This window comes from Rhinichthys klamathensis, unplaced genomic scaffold (assembly GCF_029890125.1).
Source record: "Rhinichthys klamathensis goyatoka isolate OS25496 unplaced genomic scaffold, OSU_Roscu_1.1 h1tg000115l_1, whole genome shotgun sequence".
Taxonomy (NCBI): domain Eukaryota; kingdom Metazoa; phylum Chordata; class Actinopteri; order Cypriniformes; family Leuciscidae; genus Rhinichthys; species Rhinichthys klamathensis.
Genome location: NW_026606652.1, coordinates 2,455,273 through 2,476,797, shown reverse-complemented (window position 1 = coordinate 2,476,797; position 21,525 = coordinate 2,455,273). Strand labels below are relative to the sequence as shown.

Below are 21,525 nucleotides of genomic sequence, written 5' to 3'. Positions count from 1 at the left end.
GACCTCTACTGGAAAATATTATAACCGATTATAACCTAAAAATGTTATAAATAAAATCTTGTATTAATGTTACAAGAAGATTTATGAAGGAAAATATATAGATTTCATTTAAATAGAGTATAAAATATATACAATTTAAAGAATATAATCACTCATATTAATTATATACTTATTAATTATATTATTCCAACATTTTTATTAATACTACTTAATAAGAATAAAAACACCTTTTTACGTTTTATATATTTTCTGGTACAATCAATTACAGTAATAAAATGGACACACTGTGGTTTTAAAGGGTTCACCCAAAAATGTAAATTCTGTCATCATTTACTCACCCTCAAGTTGTTCCAAACCTGTAAGAATCTATACTTCTTCTGCTGAACACAAAAGAAGATATTTTTAAGAATGCTGGTAACCAAACAGTTGATGGACCCCATTGACTTCGTAGTATGAAAAAATAAATATTATGGAAGTCATGTGTCTATCGACAGTTTTGGTTACTGACATTCTTCAAAATATGTTCATTTCTTCTGCTGAACAGAAAATAATACAGATTTGGAACAACTTGAGGGTGAGCAAATGATTACAGAATTTACATTTTTAGGTGAACTATCCCTTTAACTCTCTTTTTGACGTAGGAACAGGTGACTTTCCACAGCTACAAATGTCAATCGTCTTCTGAAATGTCAATGTGATGAAAACAAATCTGCTGAATTTTATAGCTACTGTAGATCTAGATGTAGCCTAGTCACATGTGCACAGGCTCACATGCCCTATAAACCCGCTGATGTTTTTTTTAAGACCCTCTTGTTTACAGATCTCAGGGACTGAGCTCTTGAGTAATCACACTTTTGCAGACGTCACTTGTATATCTCATAATAGCTGCGCAATGGTGACAGAGTAATATAGTGCTCCTGCTTATTTACATGGATGGCGAACTGGTTGACACAGAATCCTAAAAAGATTTTCCCCACAGAAAACCTGCAATGTTTGCTTGTTTAGAATTAGAGTGTCAAAAGCGCTAGTATTTAATCTAATAATCGAGAGGCTAATTTACGAATCCTACTATGGTAAAGGGACGAGACTTATTGTAGGCTAAATCAGGGGTTCCCAAACTTTTCCATGACAAGGCCCCCCAAATACCAGGCAAGGCCTCCCTTTTGCGGGATGTGTTATTGAACCCATCGACAATAGCTACGGCAAATGTAGAAATAAAAAAATAAAAAAAAATCTAGGTGAACATCAGATATGATGGTGTTTGATACCAGATAATCAGATTATCGCGACCGATTACAATTTTCTAGGCCGATTACAATTTTAGCCAATTCCGATTTCATTTTTTCATGAATGCACTCATTGATTATCATGCGTCTGAAACGGCTGTAACTCACGAGGTTTCCTTCATGTGCGTTAAGTTTGCACGTGGGATGCTGATGTTGCGCGATGTTAATCATTCAGAGCCCGAGTGAATTTTACATTTGTCAATACCGATCACGTGAAAATCGGCGAATTAGTCCGGTCACCAGCTGACCAATCGGTGCATCTCTAAAAGATTAGCATTAAAAGTATAGTGTTCAGATAGGCTGTGCGACAAATTATTATAATGCTATTTCATAACAATACTCATAATAGTATAAATATTTGTACGGTTTTAACGTTTTTTTCCCGCTTTTTTTTTTTCTTCCAACTTGCTGCGGCCCCCACTTTGAAAACCAATGCTTTTTTGGAAGGTCACCAAATCCCGTCAGCATAACCTCATTAAAGGGACAGTTCACTTTGAAATTAATTTTTGATATGTTTTAGCTTACCTCAAGGGCATCCAAGATGTATGTGTCTTTGTTTCCGCAGTAGTTTCAATTTTGATATTTTTAGGTCAAACCGTTCTTGTCTGTCAGTTATATAATGCAGATGGTCACCACCTCAAAGAGCATGCACAGAGAAGTCCAAATTAAACATGATTTAATGACTCGTAAATGTAAGTACACATTGATGGCCTAAGACACGAAACGAGCGGTTTGTATGAGAAAACGAACAGTATTTATATCGTTTTTACCTCTTGTAACCACAGCCACATCCAAGTGATCTGAGGGCGCGGGCGCTTCGGTCTGTGCGTTACAAGAGGTAAAAACGATATAAATACTGTTCGTTTTCTCACACAAACCGCTCGATTCGTGTCTTAAGCCATCAATGTGTACTTACATTTACGAGTCATTAAATCATGTTTAATTTGGACTTCTCTGTGCATGCTCTTTGAGGTGGTGACCATAGACCTGCATTATATGACTGACAGACAAGAACGGTTTGACCTAAAAATATCATAATTGAAACTACTGCGGAAACAAAGACACCTACATCTTGGATGCCCTTGAGGTAAGCTAAAACATATCAAAAATTTATTTCAAAGTGAACTATCCCTTTAATACTCATGAGCAACAAATTCCCATAGGAAGCATAACCTTAGTTTTTTTTTTTTTTTTTTTTTTTTTTACATAACCTTAGAAGTACGTACAGAAATATTTGGAAGGTACAAAGAGAACTAATTTAATAGCCAACTACAATATGAAAAAAAAAAAACGCCTACATCGGAATGGCACAATTAATGACCTTCGCCTTTGCCATAGTAAGATTCAATCTTTTCTCGCCGGTGTCTATTCTCAGTAAACTGTTCTTGGATCTGTTATGTTGGAAACAATTAGGTGGAAGTGACGCAAGCTGAGGAGGGTGGAGTTGCGGCATGTGTGTGTGTTCGCTACAGCTGAATTGAAACGAATACATGGAGCGCTCGTGTAGAAATACGATACATGACAGCGGCTCTGCTTAAAAGAAGTCATCATTATCCTAGAGAGTTCAGAAACGACACAAGCGATGACAGTGCGCGTCTTCCAACAAGAAAAGACCACGGCTGTATTATGGTTTTGACATTTATTTAGTTTTATAATTTGTAATACTTCTCCTCCCATTTCAGAAGCTCATTACTGTTTGGAATATTTGTGTAGGCTAAATGACTATCTCTAAAATAATCGAAGTGGAGGAGCCACAATTGGGGGACTGTAATATGAAAAAAGAAGCATTCGATTTATTAGGGTTTGTTCCGCAAAAAGATATTGTTTACAACGAACTTCTGCCTTACAAGGACAAACTAGACGAAGAGTCCAATGAAATTTTGGCACAGATCAAAGGAAACCTAGGCCGAGCCGTCCAACTCAGAGAGATATGGCCAGGTGTCTTGTTCTGGACGAGGAAACTTTCCACGTAAGTATTAAGGAGGCATTAGCTCATCAAACATTATCCAGGAATCATCCTGATAGTTTGTTCTGCCGACCAAATTAAATTGTGGAGTTGTACCTATAGTCTATGTATGATCATGAATCATAAATAGGGCCTACCCTTAACCTTAATATCATAAACAGGAAATGTGATGTTCTGTAAGCAGCTGTATTTAGAGTTACGAGAACACCGAACGACCCCTTTGTATTTCGTAGGATAAAGCAGACTAGGGTAAAAATATCTCCCTTGCGTTTTAAATAGAGCGCTAATCAGAGTGCGCGTTGACTGCTGATGCGCATGCGTAGTCAACTTTGTTTCACTTGCGTCATTGTTCAAACAAACTTAGAAGAACATTCAATTTGAACACTTTGCAAGATTTTAACTGCGTATATGATAAAACCATTACCTTGAGTTATTTAGGTTTAAGTTGTTTTTAAAAGATAACCCATTGTTGACAAATACAATCAGCTTTGGCAACAACGTTATGTTTTGGTGTTAAAAGTATATGGAGTTACCTGTTTGAGCCTTCATTTCAGTGAGGAAATGACTGGTGTCAAGCCATATTTTGTCAGTGATTGCAAAATGGCTTGTTGGTCATGTTTTAGCCACTCAGTGCTATTTTAAGAGCACAACAAGCACAGACTGTCACTGATGTCAGACTGCGTGTGACTAGATGCAATACTCATCTGTAAACAGTAAACATTCAGAGAAATATTGTTCTCAATGTCATCCAAATCATTGAGTAAGCCAAGAGATCATATTGTTCCTCACTTAATCTATGCATGGATCTCCAGATTGCCTGTCTTTTTAAGAATGCACGGTAGGGTTGCCACCTGTCCCGGTTTTACCGGGATTGTCCTTCTTTTTAATAACCTGTCCCGGGAAATTTACGCACTCTCCCGGGACACTGAATGTCCCGGTTTTCGAAAGGCTACGTGAATATGTATGTTCAAACTGTGTAGCGCGCGCAACGGCAGAGAGCGAGAGACCTTGCGTGTGTGTGCTAGTGTGAGTCGAGTCTGCCTCAAGAAGCGCATAAGAAGCGCATGTAATCTGAGTGTGGAGCGCGCTTGCTGCACGAGGCGCGGGCGCGAGCACTTCCGTTTTTCTATCAACAGTGGAAACAACTTAAAATAGGCCTACTACTCTATCATTTCTGGTCATAGAAAATAAACATCATTCGCAACAATACATCATTCGCAACTACTTTTATTTGTGTAAACTCACAATAACAAGAAAACGTTGTGCTTTTGTAAAATAAAATAAAACAATCAGTCGCGCTCTTTTATGGTCTCCGTGAACTGGATCGCGTCTCAAAATAAACAAGCCCATAGGCTAAAGCTTGAAATGTCCACTTTTAAACGAACAAATTCGAATCAAAAGAAAATACAGTCTGATTATGTAATCCATATGAATTTCTTCTCTAAAGGCGCATCTGCTTTACAGCGGAGATGGAGATATGTTGCAGCCGATTTAGAAAATACTAGTTTATTAATAAACAATTAAAATGCCTCGTTACTTTTTCAGAAACATTTATAATAGCCTATAAATCATCTATAGCCTTAGAAATATAGTGTTTGGCCTTAGAAAACCATTTTATCCATATAATTTGTGAATATTTTAAATGCTTATTAAAGGGGCAAAAAAAAAATCATGAACAAAAATCTGAAAATACGCGAATATAGGATATATTTTTGCGCAGCATTTGGTGTATAGGCGGGCCTACAGTTAAAATTTAAATTTTGGTGTTCAACCGTTCATTTTTGGTCTTCAAACACCCCCCCCCCCCCCCCCCCCAGTTGGGCGGGTAATATGTCCCGGTTTTTTATCAGACATAGGTGGCAACCCTAATGCACGGTATGCCCATGTTTTGGAGATGTCCTAGGTAGAGTCAGTAAGCTAGTTGTCTCCCAAATGACGCACTCAATCTCTAAACACTATGTAGCCTACTCATTCAGCATCGGAGTCTGATCGCCCCTGCCCCTCCGCTACGTAAAAGGGATAGTTCACCCAAAAACGAAAATGTTGTCATTATACTCACCCTCAAGTTGTTCTACTCGCACTATTTATACTACAAAATAGAATCGTGCATAAGTATGCAAATTGCGACACACATAGTAGTGTTTGTGTTAGAAATTGTCACTATGTGCACTTAGGTGTTTAGGACATGGCTTTATTTATCACTGCCAGTCCAGAGGGTATCCTCACAAAACCCTCTTGGTAAGGTATTGGCATTGCACAGATACACAGATACTAGGTCTGGCCTAGATTATTCGATTGTGTCAGGTCAGCCATGAGTCCACTTCCTTTTCATTGGAAAGCAAGCTTGGACAGCTTGACCTAAATCTTCTAATTAAAGTGATTTACTTGGGTATCACATGTTGCTTTTATGTTCATATTTTAACATGGAGCAATTGAAAACGCATCTGAATGGAATCATTTTTAGGGCAATCTAAATTCGTTTAGATTTTATACATAGATGCACATCGTTGATGGTCTAACATGACTACACCAATCAGCACAAGGTCAGCACAATAACACTGTCAGTTCTAAAACTGATAATAACCACCAATCTGTTTCATATCATACATCTCACCATCATAATGTTTAATATCAGAGAGAGACACAATATAGTTTGAATAAAGTGGTACTTTTTTAAACCCCACAATACTTCCTTGTCCTTCAGGTACATGCGATTATATGGAAGGAAGTTCAGCAAAGAGGACCATGTGCTTTTCGTCAAGCTGCTGTACGAGCTGGTCACCATCCCCAAACTGGAGATCAGTTTGATGCAGAACTTTGCCCGTCTCCTCATCACCCTTCTGAAGTAAGATTGACTTTGTTTATGCCCTCACGGCCCTGACATCAACACTGGAGGCTCAGAGATTGTCACTGTGTGGGGCGTTTCTGTAGTAGGCCTAGTTTGCAAACTATTTAGCCTAGCCATAAAGATTAATTATCCATCCATCCATCACAATACTTCAATAATTAAAATAAACAATTTGACATATTATGTAGCCATGTAATAATTGATTCTTCACCTCACATCAATGCAATTATGACTGGACCCTCACAGATTTGTAATCGCAGAGTGGCAGAACAGCTCTTGAGATATATGAGAATATCCACCGGTCCCTATGACACAAACCATATGAAGAAAATCATCTTGATTACCGGTAAATGGTTTTGTCTTTCAGGAAGAAGGAGCTGCTTTCAAGAGAGGACATTGAATTGCCATGGCGACCCTTGTATGAGTTGCAGGACAGGATCCTGTACTCAAAGACCGAGCACCTCGGCCTAAACTGGTTTCCCAGGTACATGCATATCTCATCAGAGGCGTTATAAAAAGAGGATTAAAGCAGTGATAACTTGATCTTAACATTTTAAAAATCTCTATTCAATAAAACGGATCAAATAAATGTGCTTATATAGTTACCCTAATAACTTCCATCCCAGCTTTGGTTTTGGATGTCTGTCACAGGGAATTTGCACACGTCTTAGAACTGGTGCTGATGTTGAAAATCTCATAAAAATGTTGTCTGAGTAGACAGGAAGTGCTGAGTGTGCCTGTCTTTTTATCTCCCCTCATGTTCAGTTCTCTGCGGCCACGCTCTTCCTCTAAACACATTCTCGTTAAACTTGCTCAGAGGTGGTAAGGACCATGTTATTTTATGTTAATATTTAAAGGTGCTCTTAATAATTTTTTTGCACTCAATGTTTCGCTGGCTCTCATTTCGTCCCAGTGGTCTTTGACTTTATACTCGCTTTGTTTGTCTTTAAATCTGTTGCTGTGGATGCATGACATTTTTGCTGGTGCACAATAACAACGTCTGTTTGTCTTTTTTGTTCCTTGTTGATCATCAATGCATATTCTGCATCTCATACTATACACATACATGAAATGGATGTTTTTTGATTTATTAAAAATTAAGTTTCACAAGGGGACAACTGAAGGATTATACTTTGAGCTGTTCACATCCTTTACTTTTTGGAAATTTTAGTTTGTTGAAATACTGAATTATGCCAAATAATTGAATTATGCCAAAATGGTTCCATGTCTGACTTATATTTTCAGATATGTTTGACCTATCCTGTATTATTAAGACGTTAGTAATTTCCCTAACATACAATACCAAACAGGAAAAAAAATGATAGATTACTTAGGTTTTTTGTAATTTAATTCTGAAATGTGTTTAAAACAACATAAAATAATAATAATATTCGATTGTCATCGAAATGAGATGCATGTCACATTGCACGAAAAAAAATGACTGGCACCCCGACACAGGCTGTTGGACTATTGCTGCTCTCACACTATTCAATAACACTCTGTTGCTCAATTGGAATTCCCTAGCCAACACTGAACACGGCGTATTGTACGTTGTTCCTGAGTGCTGAGCGTGTTTGTAGCGTCTGTTTCCCCTATGCTCTTCAATGCAGACATCTGATACTCCAGTATCCTTGTTGGCTCCCTCTACTTGGGCTGCAGCATTGAATCCCTACTGAGGATCACATTCTTTCCTCTGAATGAGTCCAGAGGTGAAAGATTACTATGGCCTATTTCAAAACTAAGGTCCTCAGGTTCAGAGGCCCTGTCTGGGTGTCGCATATCTGCAATTTTTTGGTGACACTCACATGCTTTTTACATTTGTTTAGCTGTGTGATTTTTATGGCGCATGTGTTTGATGGGTTTCATGCAAGTGGTGAATGTGATTTGATGTTTTGTTATTGAAGAATAGAATTTCCTGAAATAACCCCTCCATTTTTAGATGCTCGCGATAAGGGGGTTCATAAAACTTTAAAATAGCTTTGCTGACCAGCTTTTAAGCAGCATATAGGTTACAGATGGACAATCAGCCTAATAAAAGCTCTACTTCCCAAAAGTTCCTCTACCGCGCTAGACTCATCCCCACCGTTGGGGGTTTATAACAGGAGACTGAGGAGTTTTTGTAATGCATGAATGGGTCTAACAAGCACTAGTGTGTTGGTTTTGTTTATTGTAGAATTGTTTGCATGGAATTAAAGTGTTATTGTATCTAGTGTTGGACACTTTCAAGTTTTTCTTCCATTTGCAGCTCAGTGGAAGGAGTTCTGAAGGCCTTAATCAAGAACTGCAGGCCGTAAGTACTTGCATATCTTCAGAGGTGTAAAGAGTACCCGGAAACCATACTTGAGTAGTACAGATAGGCCTATCCTACAGCAAAAATGACTTAATTTCAAGTCACAAATTCCAATACGACTTAAGTAAAAGTCTTAGAGTATCTGATTTTAACAGTACTTAAGTATTTTACTCGTACTGAATGTAGGCTCAAAGATGCGCTTAAGATACATGCCAGTAAAAAACAAGAAACGGTGTAATTGCATAACTCTTCACAAATTAATATAAAAAAAAATGTAGTCAAGTAGAGGCTAAAATTTGCCAATATCTTTGATACTCAGTAAAACTACAAAGTAGGCAAAAATGTGCTTATGTACAGTAACTAATTACATTTACTCAAATACTCGTTATGCCAGACATGCACTACCAATCAGTATTTTGGGAATCTTCAGAAATGAGACTTTTCTTTAAATATTAATAAGCACAAAATTATTAACCATCACAACTACTTTCAACATTGATAATAATAAGGGAAGGTTTCTTGAGCACCTAATCAGCATAATATAATTATTTTTGAAGAAATTGTTCTGAAAAATTAGCTTTGCTTATAAATGTAAAGTTTTGATCACTACTTCCTTTACTGTAATTTGAGTTATTTAATAGTTTTCATGTCTTTAGTATATGACGACTAGGTGTGTCCGAGCAGGCGTGTCCGACATTTGACTGGTAGTGTACATAAACTCTGCGCTGCCTGCCAATAGATCTTCAGTTTCTCCCTAGTCATTTAATCCTGTTTAATTCTATTTTAATTTGGCTTTGTTGGAGTTTCCTCTCTCTGAGAGACAGAAGTGTCCCAGGATCAGTGCAATCCGTTCCTTGGCAGGAGGTCAAAAAGGACATCACATACTTCAACAGCAGACTATTAAAATTAGGATAAAATGACATAAAATAATATAAAGTTACACTATTATAAAATAAAGGATAAAGTTACACTGTTTTAATACAGTGAGACAGTGCATGATTGGCTTGTCTCTACTTAAAAACAGTGACACAAAATAGACTCTATGGAAGTTATCTAGGGCCAGTAGATGATCGACAGGATGTCGTGATTCTTGAAGTGGCTTCGTTCATTTTACAAAAGCATATATGTTATCCAGTTAGAGTTTACTTGTTTACTGTAAAGAGTTTACTTGTACTGCATACAGTTTAACATGATATTTAGGTACTTTTAAATTCATATGTAATAAATACACACACACACATATATATATATATATATTAAAGTCCCCATGAATTCAAAATTGACCATACTTACTTTGTTTGCCTAAATTGATCGTTTTGTGGTGAACAATTCATCCATGCAAGTCAATCCACACAAAAAAATGTTTTGGCTTTGTAATCTTTAATCAAAATCTGAAATTTCCCCTCCCCTCTGCGTTGGAGGACCTTGCCTGATGACGTAGGTTTCACGGTTTGGGCGTCTTCTTAACATCCGTAATCACGCCCCTCCAACTGACAGTAGACAGGATGAATGAAAACACCTACTTTTCTAGATCCAATCAGGTGCTAGTTGAGAAAAAAGCCACGCCCACTATTTTGCCTCATTTAGTATTCCGTTTCTCTCGGAAATACGTCACAACACTGGAGAAAAGTCGTTTGCAACTTCCGGTTCACGGGGACTTTAAAGAGAAACATCACAAAGTTTTAGTATTGTTATATGTGTGCATAACATTTGAGGTGTCAGCAACAACAAAATCCTCCTCTGTCTGTCTGTGTTTGTATGCATGCAGTTATTTCCCAGAATCAGCAACACAGGAGATGCTGGATGAGTGGAAACCTCTGATGTGCCCTTTTGACGTGAGCATGCAGAAGGCGATGGGATATTTTGAGCTCTTCCTGCCCACCACACTCCCCCCAGAGCTGCATGATAAGGGCTTCAAGTGAGCACTGTCTGAACCTTATTATCACACACTTTGAGTCCTTGCACAGTCAGTCCTATGGCTATTAGTCTTTCTGCTAGACTTGAAATCATATGTAGAAAAGATTCATTTAGCACACACACCCTATCATTCGAAAGCTTGGGGTCAGTAAGGCTCTAATGTACTCCGAAGCTACATTTATTTAATCACAAATACAGTAACGGTAATACTGTAAAAAAAAAAATTATATATATTTTTATATATATATATATTTTTTTCATATATATATATATATTGTATTTAAAATAACTGTTTTCTATTGTAATATATGTTTTAATAGGTAATTTATTTCTATGATGGCAAAGCTGAATTTTCAACAATTACTGTACATAACTGTACAATACGTAACTGTCATACTTCCAATACAAATAATATACTTAAAAAGTTAAAAATACACTAAAATACCTTTATTTGAATTATGTGTTTCCACAGACTTTGGTTTGACGAGTTGATAAGCCTGTGGGTGTCGGTGCAGAACCTTCCAAGCTGGGAAGTGGTATGATTGTCTCACTATCGAAGTTAACTCTGTGGATTTCTCTTTCACAACCTCATTGATTCGTTACATTAGTGTTAACCCGATTTCGTCTGTTCCAGAATCTTGTCACTCTTTTTGCACGACTGGCAAATGACAACATTGGTTACATAGATTGGGACCCTTATATACCAAAGGTGAGGACATCGCTCCAAAATTTTAGTCCGCTGTCTGTTTTTAGTAACAGGTTTTTTGCTTAAGTGATTTTCATGTACACATTAAGCCATTAAATCCAGAGCTAGTTCAGTGTAGCTGGTTATACATGTTGTGTTCTGTGTCTGTTTTCAGATCTTCACCAGGATCTTGAGGAGTCTTAATCTTCCTGTAGGATCCAGTCAGATGCTGGTTTCCAGATATCTGACGAATGCCTATGACATCGGTCATGTGGTCACCTGGATTTCTGCTTTGCTGGTCAGTGTGAAATAAAGGCACATTTCAATGAAAATATGCTATTGAAATACCATCAAGTTATGATGTAATACATTTGCTTTATATTTAATGTGTTTTTAGGGAGGGCCAAGCAAACAGACCCAGACCCAGCTCAGTGGCCTTTTCAGCAGTATCACCTTGTTTTTACACCCTTCGAACCACGGCCGCTGGCTGGTGAGTTACTGCTAGGGATTTCTGATTCTGATATTTATGCTTTATTTCTACTTTATTATAAATAAATGTTATATCAAATTATATATCATATAAAGGCTAAATATGATATAATAGTATTTATAAGTATAAACGAATTAAGAATATGAGAATAAACAAATTCACTGGATTATCTAGACGTTACCACATGATTTTTAAAACCAAGAAGAAAGAGCAAAATGAGTCAGGTTGCTATCCAGATTTTAATCGTCCTCCCAGAATGCTTTAGAAGAGCCTGTAGCTGTGTCCGTTTCAAACACACTGCTGCTATCACCAATACATGCCATTCTTTTTCTGGAAGCATCTCCTCATAGTTTTTGCTTTGTCTGAGGGAGGCATCTAGTTTTCACAGTAAAACCCTGCGAAAGCTTTGTTCTTTTATTGTCGCCACATTGTTGATGAGATGTTCAGTCTGTAGAACATGTGATTTGCTTACAGAAAGGTTCTTCCTTTGATGCAAATTAATTGTGTGATTTGTGGTGGTGGGCATCACAGGGTACAAAACGCTTTATGACAGGAAGGAATGTGTCGAGGCCAACATGCTCACTTGTTGAAATGGGAATCTGAAGTTGAAGTTAATATCCGTCCCTTTGATCAAATGGAATTTTTGACAGTAAATGCTCAGTAGAACTAACATTTTTTTAAACCATCCACTATTCCATGTTTGCTTAATTTATTTTAGGCTTCAATCTGACACTTTGTCTCTTTAGAAAACTAAATGTCATTATTACAGACCCATTACAGATGTGGGTGCTGGATGGAAATTTTGTTCATTAAGTCTGTCTCCCAGTTGTAATAACATCATTGTGGTCAGAGCTCCATTTCCAGGCCATTTCTCCCCAATGATTTCCTTCCTCCTCCCCTTCACTGTAATAAAAAAAAGAAATATATATATATATATGTAATTATTGCATGTAAATATAAGTTCCATAATCAGTCCTGTTCAAAATCCCCACAAAAGTATATTTTTATATTTTTACTTTCTTTTTAATAAATAACTGTTTTTCTTTGCTCTGTCCATCCCCAGATGAAACTCATGAAACTCCTTCAGCGTTTACCTGCCAGCGTTGTGAAACGTCTGCATCGAGAACGTTACCGGACGCCAACGTGGCTGACCCCTGTTCCCGAAAGCCACCTTCTCAGTGAGCAGGACATCACAGACTTTGTGGAGAGCATGAGGGAGCCCGTCCTTCTTGCCATGTTTAGCAAAACCGGCAGTCTGGATGCTGCCCAGGCCCTGCAAAACCTTGCTCTGCTCAGACCCGAGTTGGTCATTCCTCCAGTGCTGGAGAAGTAAGTGTGTCTGTGTGTGTGACGTGTTTGTTTAAAGCACATACTAATGTCTTTTTAAGGTAACAACTTACAATAACATTACAATTAAGACTACATAAATTGATGATAAGCTGATGGGGTGCTTGATCATTATCACATAAAAGCATTTTTTTGGGACCCTTTTCTAATTGAAGGACATATCCCGCCATGGAGACCCTCACTGAGCCTCACCAGCTGACCGCCACTTTAAGCTGTATGATCAGTGTGGCACGGAGCCTGGTGGCCGGGGGCAAGAGTTTTCCAGAGGGCCCCACACACATGCTGCCTCTCCTCATGAGGGCTCTGCCGGGGGTCGACCCCAATGACTTCAGCAAGTGCATGGTGAGAGTCTGTTGTTCAAGACAGTGTTGCTATTAACTAAAACTATAACGGTTGGAAATAAATCTGCAATAAAATATAAATATTAGATGATAAACTAAAAAAATTGAACTGAAATAAATGAGCTTAAATTTAACCATTAAATTAATTAAAAATAAATATAATATAAATTAAAGATAAATAGAAATATAAAAAAATAATAAATAAAAACAAGCACTTAACAAAATTACTCAAACTAAAAGCTAATTTAAATTGTATATAAATAATACTAAAATAAGACTGATTGAAGATAATGGGTGTTTTTTTTTTTTTATGATTATATACTTCCCTGTCCTAAGTAAGAATATTATTAAGTTAAAGTGTAACACTTTTGTGCCAACCAGACACTAAAGTTTCAAGTATTGTGCAGGAAGGATGTCAAAACCCGGAAGACTAATTCACCCCTTGGTTCCCTCGAGATTTTCCTGTGGGGTTTTATAATGGGTTTTTTTTTTTCAATTGAAGACTAAAGTAAAGCCTGTGGTAAAAAAAAAAAAAACTTGCCAATACTTTGGCGTTTTGTTCTACAATGTAAATTACACACACCCATAGCGAAACACAAATTTCGCTTGTCTTGTGGAGGTTTGTATGTTTTCAAATATTGTTTTTATTTTTTTCAGATAACATTCCAGTTATTAGCAACTTTTGTTACTCTTGTGCCATTGGTGGACTGTTCTGCTGCTGTTCAGACAAGAAATGACCTCACGCAGGTCAGATATCCTCCTGTCCTTATATTATTTTTACGTGTCATAGTTCATGTGCGACTCAGTCTTTTCTTTGATTTTACTTTGTGCAGGTGGAAAAAGAGTTGTGTTCTGCCTCTGCAGAGTTTGAGGATTTTGTTCTTCAGTTTATTGATAGGTACAGAACTCAGAGTACCAAATGAACACTGTACCAGTGTTTTTTTTTTTCTTTCTGTATCTTCATTCTCCCTCTTATGTTTGTGTATTTAGGTGTTTTGCACTGATTGACATCAGTACTCTGGAACAGACCCGGGAGGAGATGGAGACGGAGAAAATGACTCATCTCGAGAGTCTGTTGGAGCTGGGCCTGTCCTCCACACTCTACACTATCCTCACACAATGCTCCATGGAAATATTTCAGGTCATTACAAATGTTACAAACATACACATGGAGTTAAAGCTAGTCATAACATACTGTACAGTACCATTCAAAAGTTTTGGGATAGATTTTTTTTTTTTAGGATTCTTTAATGAATAAAACATTCACAAAAGCAGCGTTTATTTGAAACAGAGTTTTTGTATCATAAATGTCTTTACTGTCACTTTTAATCAATTTAATGTGTCCTTCCTGAATCTTACAGACAGAAAAAATATTATAGACCTGAAGTGTATTTCCATAGGGCTGCTACGACTATGTGAGGATACCTGAACATATTTCTTTAATTTTCACAGGTGGCTCTCAAAAAAGTCTTCAACTTTGCCACTACAAACATTTTTGAGACTCACGTTGCTGGACGGATGGTAGCAGACATGTGCCGAGCTGCGACCAAGGTCAGTGTCCTGACCTCAACTCAGACATTCACAGCTGACAGCGTTTCTCAAAAGATGTGGCTGACAATTTCAAATGATTATTCTCCTTTATAGTGTCACCCGGCAGAAGCTCTGAAGCTCTTTTTGCCTCACTGCTGTAATGCCATATTACAAATCTCATCCAGTAAGTTCCACATGGCACATGCACCTAATGTGTTAATGTCAGTATATGGATTGCTACATGTGTTGTGCGTTTCCTGTTAACGTACCATGTTTTCTCAGATGAAGAGGTATTAAATGAAGAGGAGCTGGATAAAGAACTGATGTGGAACCTCCAGATGTTGTCTGAGGTCAGTCACTCGATTCTACAACTCGTAGAGAAGTAGCTGTGTATCTTTGCAAATGCTGAAATCCTAATATAGAAATCTATAGCTAGAAATGTCCATTTTAAAAATATATACAGTATATATATATAAAAAAAATGAAATGTATATTTCAAAATCTATGTAGAATGTAGAATCTCAATTTAGAAATTAAAGAAACTTCAAAACTTTAGGGTCTGTAAGATTATTTAATGTTTTTTTTAAAGAAGTCTCTTATGTTCACCAAGGCTGCATTTATCTGATCAAAATGTAATATTGTTTATTAGTAATATTGTTTATTGTAATAACATTCTAATATGCTGATTTGCTGAAACCATGACCTTTTTTAAGGATTATTTGATGAATATAACAGCATTTATTTAAAATAGTAAATACATGTATAATGTTACAAAGGATTTCTGTCACTTTTGATCATTTTGAATTCATCTTTGCAAAATAAAAATATGAATTTCTTTAAAAGAATAAATCTTGCTGACGCCTAATTTGGGGTAGTGCATAAGCTATCTATACTTGAAGAAGTAAAGCTAAAAATCTAGAAATTAAATTCTAATTATAAATCTATATCTAGAAATTTAGAACTCTTGAAATCTGAAAACTTGATTCTAGATTCTGAGAAACATATCTAGACAGAGATGTATGCGATCACAGTCCTTGTCTTTGTCTGTAGGTGACCCGTGTGGATGGCGATCAACTGCTGCTCTACAGGTCTCAGCTAGTGCAGATTCTTCAGTTGACTCTGCACCTGAAATGTAAGCCGGGCTACAGTCTGGCTTGTAAGCTGCTCTATCACATCCTGCGTTCCTCATCCCTCATCTATCCCAGAGAGTACTGCAGCGTTCCTCATGGTGCCAGGCAGCACACTGACACATACCTACCAATCAAGGTCAGCCTCAAGGGAAAAAAACACTAAACCTCTCATAGTGACTAAGCCTCATCTCTGCCCGGGAAAAAAATCTGTAATCCTGAAGAACACATTTTAAGAGTCCATTTTAAAAATTGTTGCCACACAGTAAGAGTATAGACCATTTGGTATTTGTTAAAAGCATACAGGTAACTTAAACTCAAGTTTAGATTTACCAAGATACAAATGTCAGAGATGTCTACTGTACATAAAACTGATTTGAGATATCATTGAAATCTCTTCTAAAACTCTAGAGAAGATATGCGTTTGATTACTGAGGTCTTTTCTCAGGAGAAATATCTGAGAAACAGAAGGAGATTTAAGTAAGTCTCCATTGCTCCCAATTTACAGTACGGTAATACAAGTGATGTCTAGGAGAAACAATTGAGATAAATCAAATGTAATTTCTGTTTTAATAATAATTTATATTTCAAAGTGCCAAATGTTAGTAAAAATTAATATTCTATAAAATATTATTATTAGGTATAGTCATAAAACAAATTATAGTAGATGACAATGGGACTAAATAATATATTATTTATATATTTAAAAATTCCAAAATGTCCAAATTACCATTCGCAACAACAGAGTGACTGGGAAGTCCCCACTAGGATATTTCTGTTTGCTCCTGTGACCGGGCTTTACTTTTATCCTATCAAATATCTCTGAAGAAGAAGAGATGAGATGTTTGAGTAAATGAACGGATTAGTGGAGCTCCGTCACCCTCTTTAGCATTGGTATGCCTAAGCACCTTTTCTTAGACAGACAGACGTCACTCTTCCTAACTGTCTGACGTCTTAATGCGTGGTTCATTTGAACTTGACTCTGCCTCAGCAGCATTCTCAGAAAATGAGAACTACTCCCCTTGTTTTCAACATTTATGAGAACAAATCAATGAAACAAAATGTTTTTCTTAAAGTGCTCCTATTATGCTATTTTAGAGGTTCCTTTTTTTGTTTTGGAGGTCTCTTACAATAGGTTTACAGGCATCCAAGATGCAATAACACTTTAAATTTCTCATAATATACATTACAGCATCACTTCTTTTCTCACAGTGTCTGAAATGGTTCAATAAAGGATTCAGTCTCTCGAAACCCCTCCTTTCTGAGAGCATACTCTGCTCTGATTGGTCCGATGGCCCACTCTGTTGTGATTTTGTGTCGGAAACGAAACGCCCAATTACCATATCTGAATTTCAGCTCCATTGGCTTCCTCAGCACTTTTCTACACAGTGATAAGAACAGTAACAGTGAAATCAGTTTTTAATTCAAGCCTGAGTTCTGTTTAATTCAAGAGCATGCAAAATGGATTTGCTTTCACTGAAAACAGCGTCTTCTCAACATGTCGACAACTTGAACCAAACTCCTCCATGCCTCAGCTACAGTGTTTAAGGGCGGGTCAAAGTGGATGTTCTTCGCGGGGCAGCCAATGAAGACCATAGGCTGGCATTATGCGAAAGTGTTACAAACCTACGTAGGTTTTTCTAGAAAGTAAGACTGGAATTCCTGGCGACTCATTTCAGGCAGGTCAGAATGGGTGACAATAACTCAATTTATTATGCACTTTTATCTTTGAATATTACAGACCTCATGAAAGGTAATATACAAAAAAAGCGTTATATGGACAGTTTAAAGAAAGATCAATATAAGATAACAAGGATGACATTCAGTAAACTTAATTTAACAAAACAATAGCCACTATTGTCTTCTTCAAAAATCATGTAATGGAAGCTGATATTCCACTAGTTGTCTCTGTCTCTTCTCTGGATCAGGACTGGGGTCGGCCTGGAGACCTGTGGAAGCTGGACATCCAGTGGCACGTACCCAGCACAGAAGAGAAAGAGTTTGTTTTCTACTTGCTGGATCTGCTGTTAAAGCCGGAACTCCAGCGTCTGCAGAAACACACACAGGGAGAACAGGACATGAGCAGGTCAGCTTTGTTTGAATTCATAAAAAAATCTTCTTTATTTTTGTCTTGTGTACCCACACAGCCCCATCAGTAAGTTCCTATTTATCAACACCAAACCAGAAATGTGATCCTTTAAATTCATATTATACTGGACTTTTTTAAAAGGGGGCTGGATGTGTTCAGGTGTTTATTAGGCAAAAATAAATATTTATTTGCAATGATTTAATCCTCGCCAGTACTCGTATTTTTATTTTAATTTTCAAAATGTTTCTAATACCCCCGGACCCTTGGTAGACATACCATGTTTCACTGATTTACAGAAGTCAGAGACTATTATTCAAGAATGATTAGATGTTTTTGTTTCTTTCATGGACAAATGTTATTTGATGCCATTGATCCACAAAAAAGAACATTTTCAAGGAAAAAAGATCAGAGAAAGAATAATTTGCTCTACTAATTTGTGTGTTATGTCTCTTTAGGGATGACGTTCTTCAGAGTCTGTCTATTGTTCATAACTGTCTTCTGGGAGCAAGCCCCCTTCTGCCCCCAGTGAATGGAGAACCCGTCCCGGAGCTGTGAGTAACACACACAATGTACACTACCGTGCAACGGTTTGGGGTCAGTAAGAATTTTTTTTTTTTTTTAAAGAAATAAATACTTCTAAATGTCCCTTTTGATCAATTTAATGCATAAGTTAAAAAAGATTTCCATTTCAAATAAATGCTGTTCTTCTGAACTTTCTATTCATCAAAGACTATCAACATTGATAATAAGCAATGTTTCTTTAGCATTAAATCGTCATATTAGAATGATTTCTGAAGGATCATGTGACACTGAAGACTAGTAATGATGCTGAAAATTTGGATTTAATACAGTTTAAAATAGATAGCAGCTATTTTAAATTGTAATAATATTTCACAATATTACAGTTTTTACTGATCAAATAAATACAGACTAGTTGAAAATAAGAGACTTTTCAAAAACATAAAAAAATCTTGCTGACCCAAAACATTTGAACGCTAGTGTACTACAGTTAAAAAAAAAAAAAACTCTGCAAACATCTGTGATTTTAGCATTGCATAGATTGTCCAATTATATATGATGCTCTGGTAAACTTCTTTTTAAATATGTTAATTTGGTAATATGTTCAACAACTTTCTAATGCTTCTCATTTAGGATCAACAGTATGGTTCAGCTAAACGAGACAAAAGTGTACACTGGAGTAGACTATGGTAAGTGAGCATTTCCTTGTTTAAAATCAGTGCTGGAGCTATATTGATTAATGAACGAATTGCTTTGCAGTGGATTATATTGATTATTGATTATTGATTGATTGGCAGACCTGTCTAGAGAGAACTACAGAGAGGACATCTGTAAGACAATTAGACCTTTACTACGTAAGTTACTTCAACATACTAAGATACTCAAATACCCTTTCTAGTTTTAAACTTTAAGGTTTTGTTTCCAAACCTCTTAACATCTATAGAGAAATTTAATGAATGATAGTTCTTACATATTGAGTGAAATAAAAGCTGTTTTGATTTATTATGCATCTATACAGACTACACACTAGAGCACTCAGAAGACGACATCAAATCCCTCTTCTCCATTATAAAGGTGAACCACAACACTGTCAGGTTTTCTCCAACATTTGTGTGTGTGTAATATGCATGTGATATTTATTTTATTGATAATAAGCATTGGCGTGAACAATGCTTGGTGTTCTCTCAATAGATCATCAATGACCTGCTCCACTTTAAAGGCTCACACAAACATGAGTTCGACTCCCGCTGGAAGAGTTTCAGTCTGATTAAGAGGTCTATGGAGAACAAGGTGAGACACATTTAACGTCCGTCTTCTCTATATTTGACAAGTAGTATACTGACACTCTCTCTTCTCTCCAGCTTCACGGCAGTAAACAGCACATTAGAGCTCTACTCATAGACAGAGTCATGCTGCAACATGAGGTAACTCATAATAATAATTAAATTCTAATCTTAATATATTTTATAGAGCATTTGGGTGAATCTTATGAAACCTGTCAAGAAAATTGCTGGGTTATTTTTTCAATAAAATAACTTTTATTTCAATTACTATTTTGTATGTTTTATATAACTACCGTTCAAAAGATTGAGGTTTTTGAAAAGTTTTTTATGCTCACCAAAGCTGTTTTTTTTTGTATGATAAAATACAGTAATATTTTTCAATATATCATTACAAAATAACTCTTTTAATATATTTTAAAATGTAATTTATTCCTGTGATGGTAAAGATGATTTTTTTAGCACTCGTTACTCCAGTCTTCAGTGTCACATGATCCTTCAGAAATCATTCTAATATGCTGATTTGATGCTCAAGAAACATTACATGGTATTATTAATGTTCAAATCAGTTGCACTGCTGTTTTTTAACCTTCTATTCATCAAAGAATCCTGAAAAAATAATCCACATTAAGCATTTATTTTAAATAGAAATATTTGTTGTAATATTTGTCCTCACTGTCAGTTTTGATCCCCTTAGTGCAACCTTGCGGAATAAAGTATTAATTTTTTTAAAGAAATTAATACTTTTCTTAAAAAAAAAAAAACCTTTAGATTTTAGGGTAAAATGCATGACCTGGACAGGTTTTGTATAAGAGGAATGCTTTATAATATGTATAACTTACCTCCCATTAGATAAACATGTATCTTAAAGACTTCACCATGTTATGATTTCAGTAGTTTTGAGTGTGTTTATGCCTGTTTGTGTTTCAGTTAAGAAATCTGACCATAGATGGGTGTAGCTACAGATATGTTCATCAGGACCTGATGAAGGACCTGCTCAGACTGTCCACCAGCAGATACAGTCAGGTATGACAACACCATACACAAACACACACACTTATGCATTCACATTCAAACGCAATGAATGCAACATGAATAGCCTCTGTCTCTTACCTCAGGTGAGGAGTAAAGCTCAGAATGCGCTGTTCACAGCATTGGCAACCTACAACTTCTGCTGCAGAGACATCATCCCTGCGGTGCTAGAGTACCTGGACCCAGACCGCACTGATGTCACCCAGCAGCAATTCAAAGTAGATCTCTCATAATGTTTACACCCTGAAAGAAACTAAAACTCTTTTCTCTATCTGTTGATATTCTACAGCTACGATAAACTGAATAGGATCATACTTGATCTGTCTTTCTTACTCTTCTCCAGGGTGCCTTGTACTGTCTGTTAGGGAACCACTCTGGGGTCTGTCTTGCTACCCTGCAGTACTGGGACTGCATCGCTCTGACATGGCCTGCCGTCGTTCGTTCTGGCATGAGCCCCTCCATGTCTCTGGAGAAGCCTTCAATCGTGCGGCTCTTCGATGACCTGGCCGACAAGATCCACCGCCAGTACGAGACCATCGGTTTTGACTTTTCTGTGAGTTCAGCAAAAAGCAGCCTTAATGAATGAGATGCATAAACTGAATTATAAATAAAGGCTTTCCTTTTACTTAAAGCTGTTAACATATTAACATATAAATTAAAAACTTGAAATGCTAATGTGTTTGTTGACATTGCTCACCTCAGCTTGACCTTTTTCTTTCTATACAAACTCTATTTTTCTTGTGACATGTGTATCTTTACACTTTTCTCTTTCGTTTTG

The 21,525-nt window shown here is 36.7% G+C and overlaps 1 protein-coding gene across 2 annotated transcripts in view; it reads left to right on the top strand.

Moving 5' to 3' along the window:
* Window positions 1–2,781: 2,781 nt before the first annotated feature.
* The window catches only part of psme4a (proteasome activator subunit 4a), a 32,366-nt gene continuing 13,622 nt past the window's right edge, over window positions 2,782–21,525 (top strand). Inside the window, exons 1-29 of one of the 2 annotated variants that reach the window (XM_056255003.1) lie at window positions 2,782–3,255; window positions 5,957–6,097; window positions 6,468–6,584; window positions 6,866–6,922; window positions 8,346–8,390; window positions 10,159–10,308; window positions 10,780–10,843; window positions 10,942–11,016; window positions 11,168–11,290; window positions 11,390–11,482; window positions 12,546–12,811; window positions 12,985–13,171; window positions 13,828–13,917; window positions 14,004–14,068; window positions 14,161–14,311; window positions 14,623–14,721; window positions 14,815–14,884; window positions 14,983–15,050; window positions 15,751–15,966; window positions 17,756–17,913; window positions 18,372–18,467; window positions 19,069–19,124; window positions 19,233–19,289; window positions 19,454–19,509; window positions 19,627–19,725; window positions 19,797–19,859; window positions 20,646–20,741; window positions 20,834–20,965; window positions 21,091–21,300. In XM_056255003.1, coding sequence (XP_056110978.1) covers window positions 3,005–3,255; window positions 5,957–6,097; window positions 6,468–6,584; window positions 6,866–6,922; window positions 8,346–8,390; window positions 10,159–10,308; window positions 10,780–10,843; window positions 10,942–11,016; window positions 11,168–11,290; window positions 11,390–11,482; window positions 12,546–12,811; window positions 12,985–13,171; window positions 13,828–13,917; window positions 14,004–14,068; window positions 14,161–14,311; window positions 14,623–14,721; window positions 14,815–14,884; window positions 14,983–15,050; window positions 15,751–15,966; window positions 17,756–17,913; window positions 18,372–18,467; window positions 19,069–19,124; window positions 19,233–19,289; window positions 19,454–19,509; window positions 19,627–19,725; window positions 19,797–19,859; window positions 20,646–20,741; window positions 20,834–20,965; window positions 21,091–21,300 — 3,351 coding nt within the window. In that variant the 5' untranslated portion in view covers window positions 2,782–3,004. The remainder of the gene's footprint in view (window positions 3,256–5,956; window positions 6,098–6,467; window positions 6,585–6,865; window positions 6,923–8,345; window positions 8,391–10,158; window positions 10,309–10,779; window positions 10,844–10,941; window positions 11,017–11,167; window positions 11,291–11,389; window positions 11,483–12,545; window positions 12,812–12,984; window positions 13,172–13,827; window positions 13,918–14,003; window positions 14,069–14,160; window positions 14,312–14,622; window positions 14,722–14,814; window positions 14,885–14,982; window positions 15,051–15,750; window positions 15,967–17,755; window positions 17,914–18,371; window positions 18,468–19,068; window positions 19,125–19,232; window positions 19,290–19,453; window positions 19,510–19,626; window positions 19,726–19,796; window positions 19,860–20,645; window positions 20,742–20,833; window positions 20,966–21,090; window positions 21,301–21,525) is intronic. The other variant, XM_056255004.1, reaches the window with a different exon arrangement.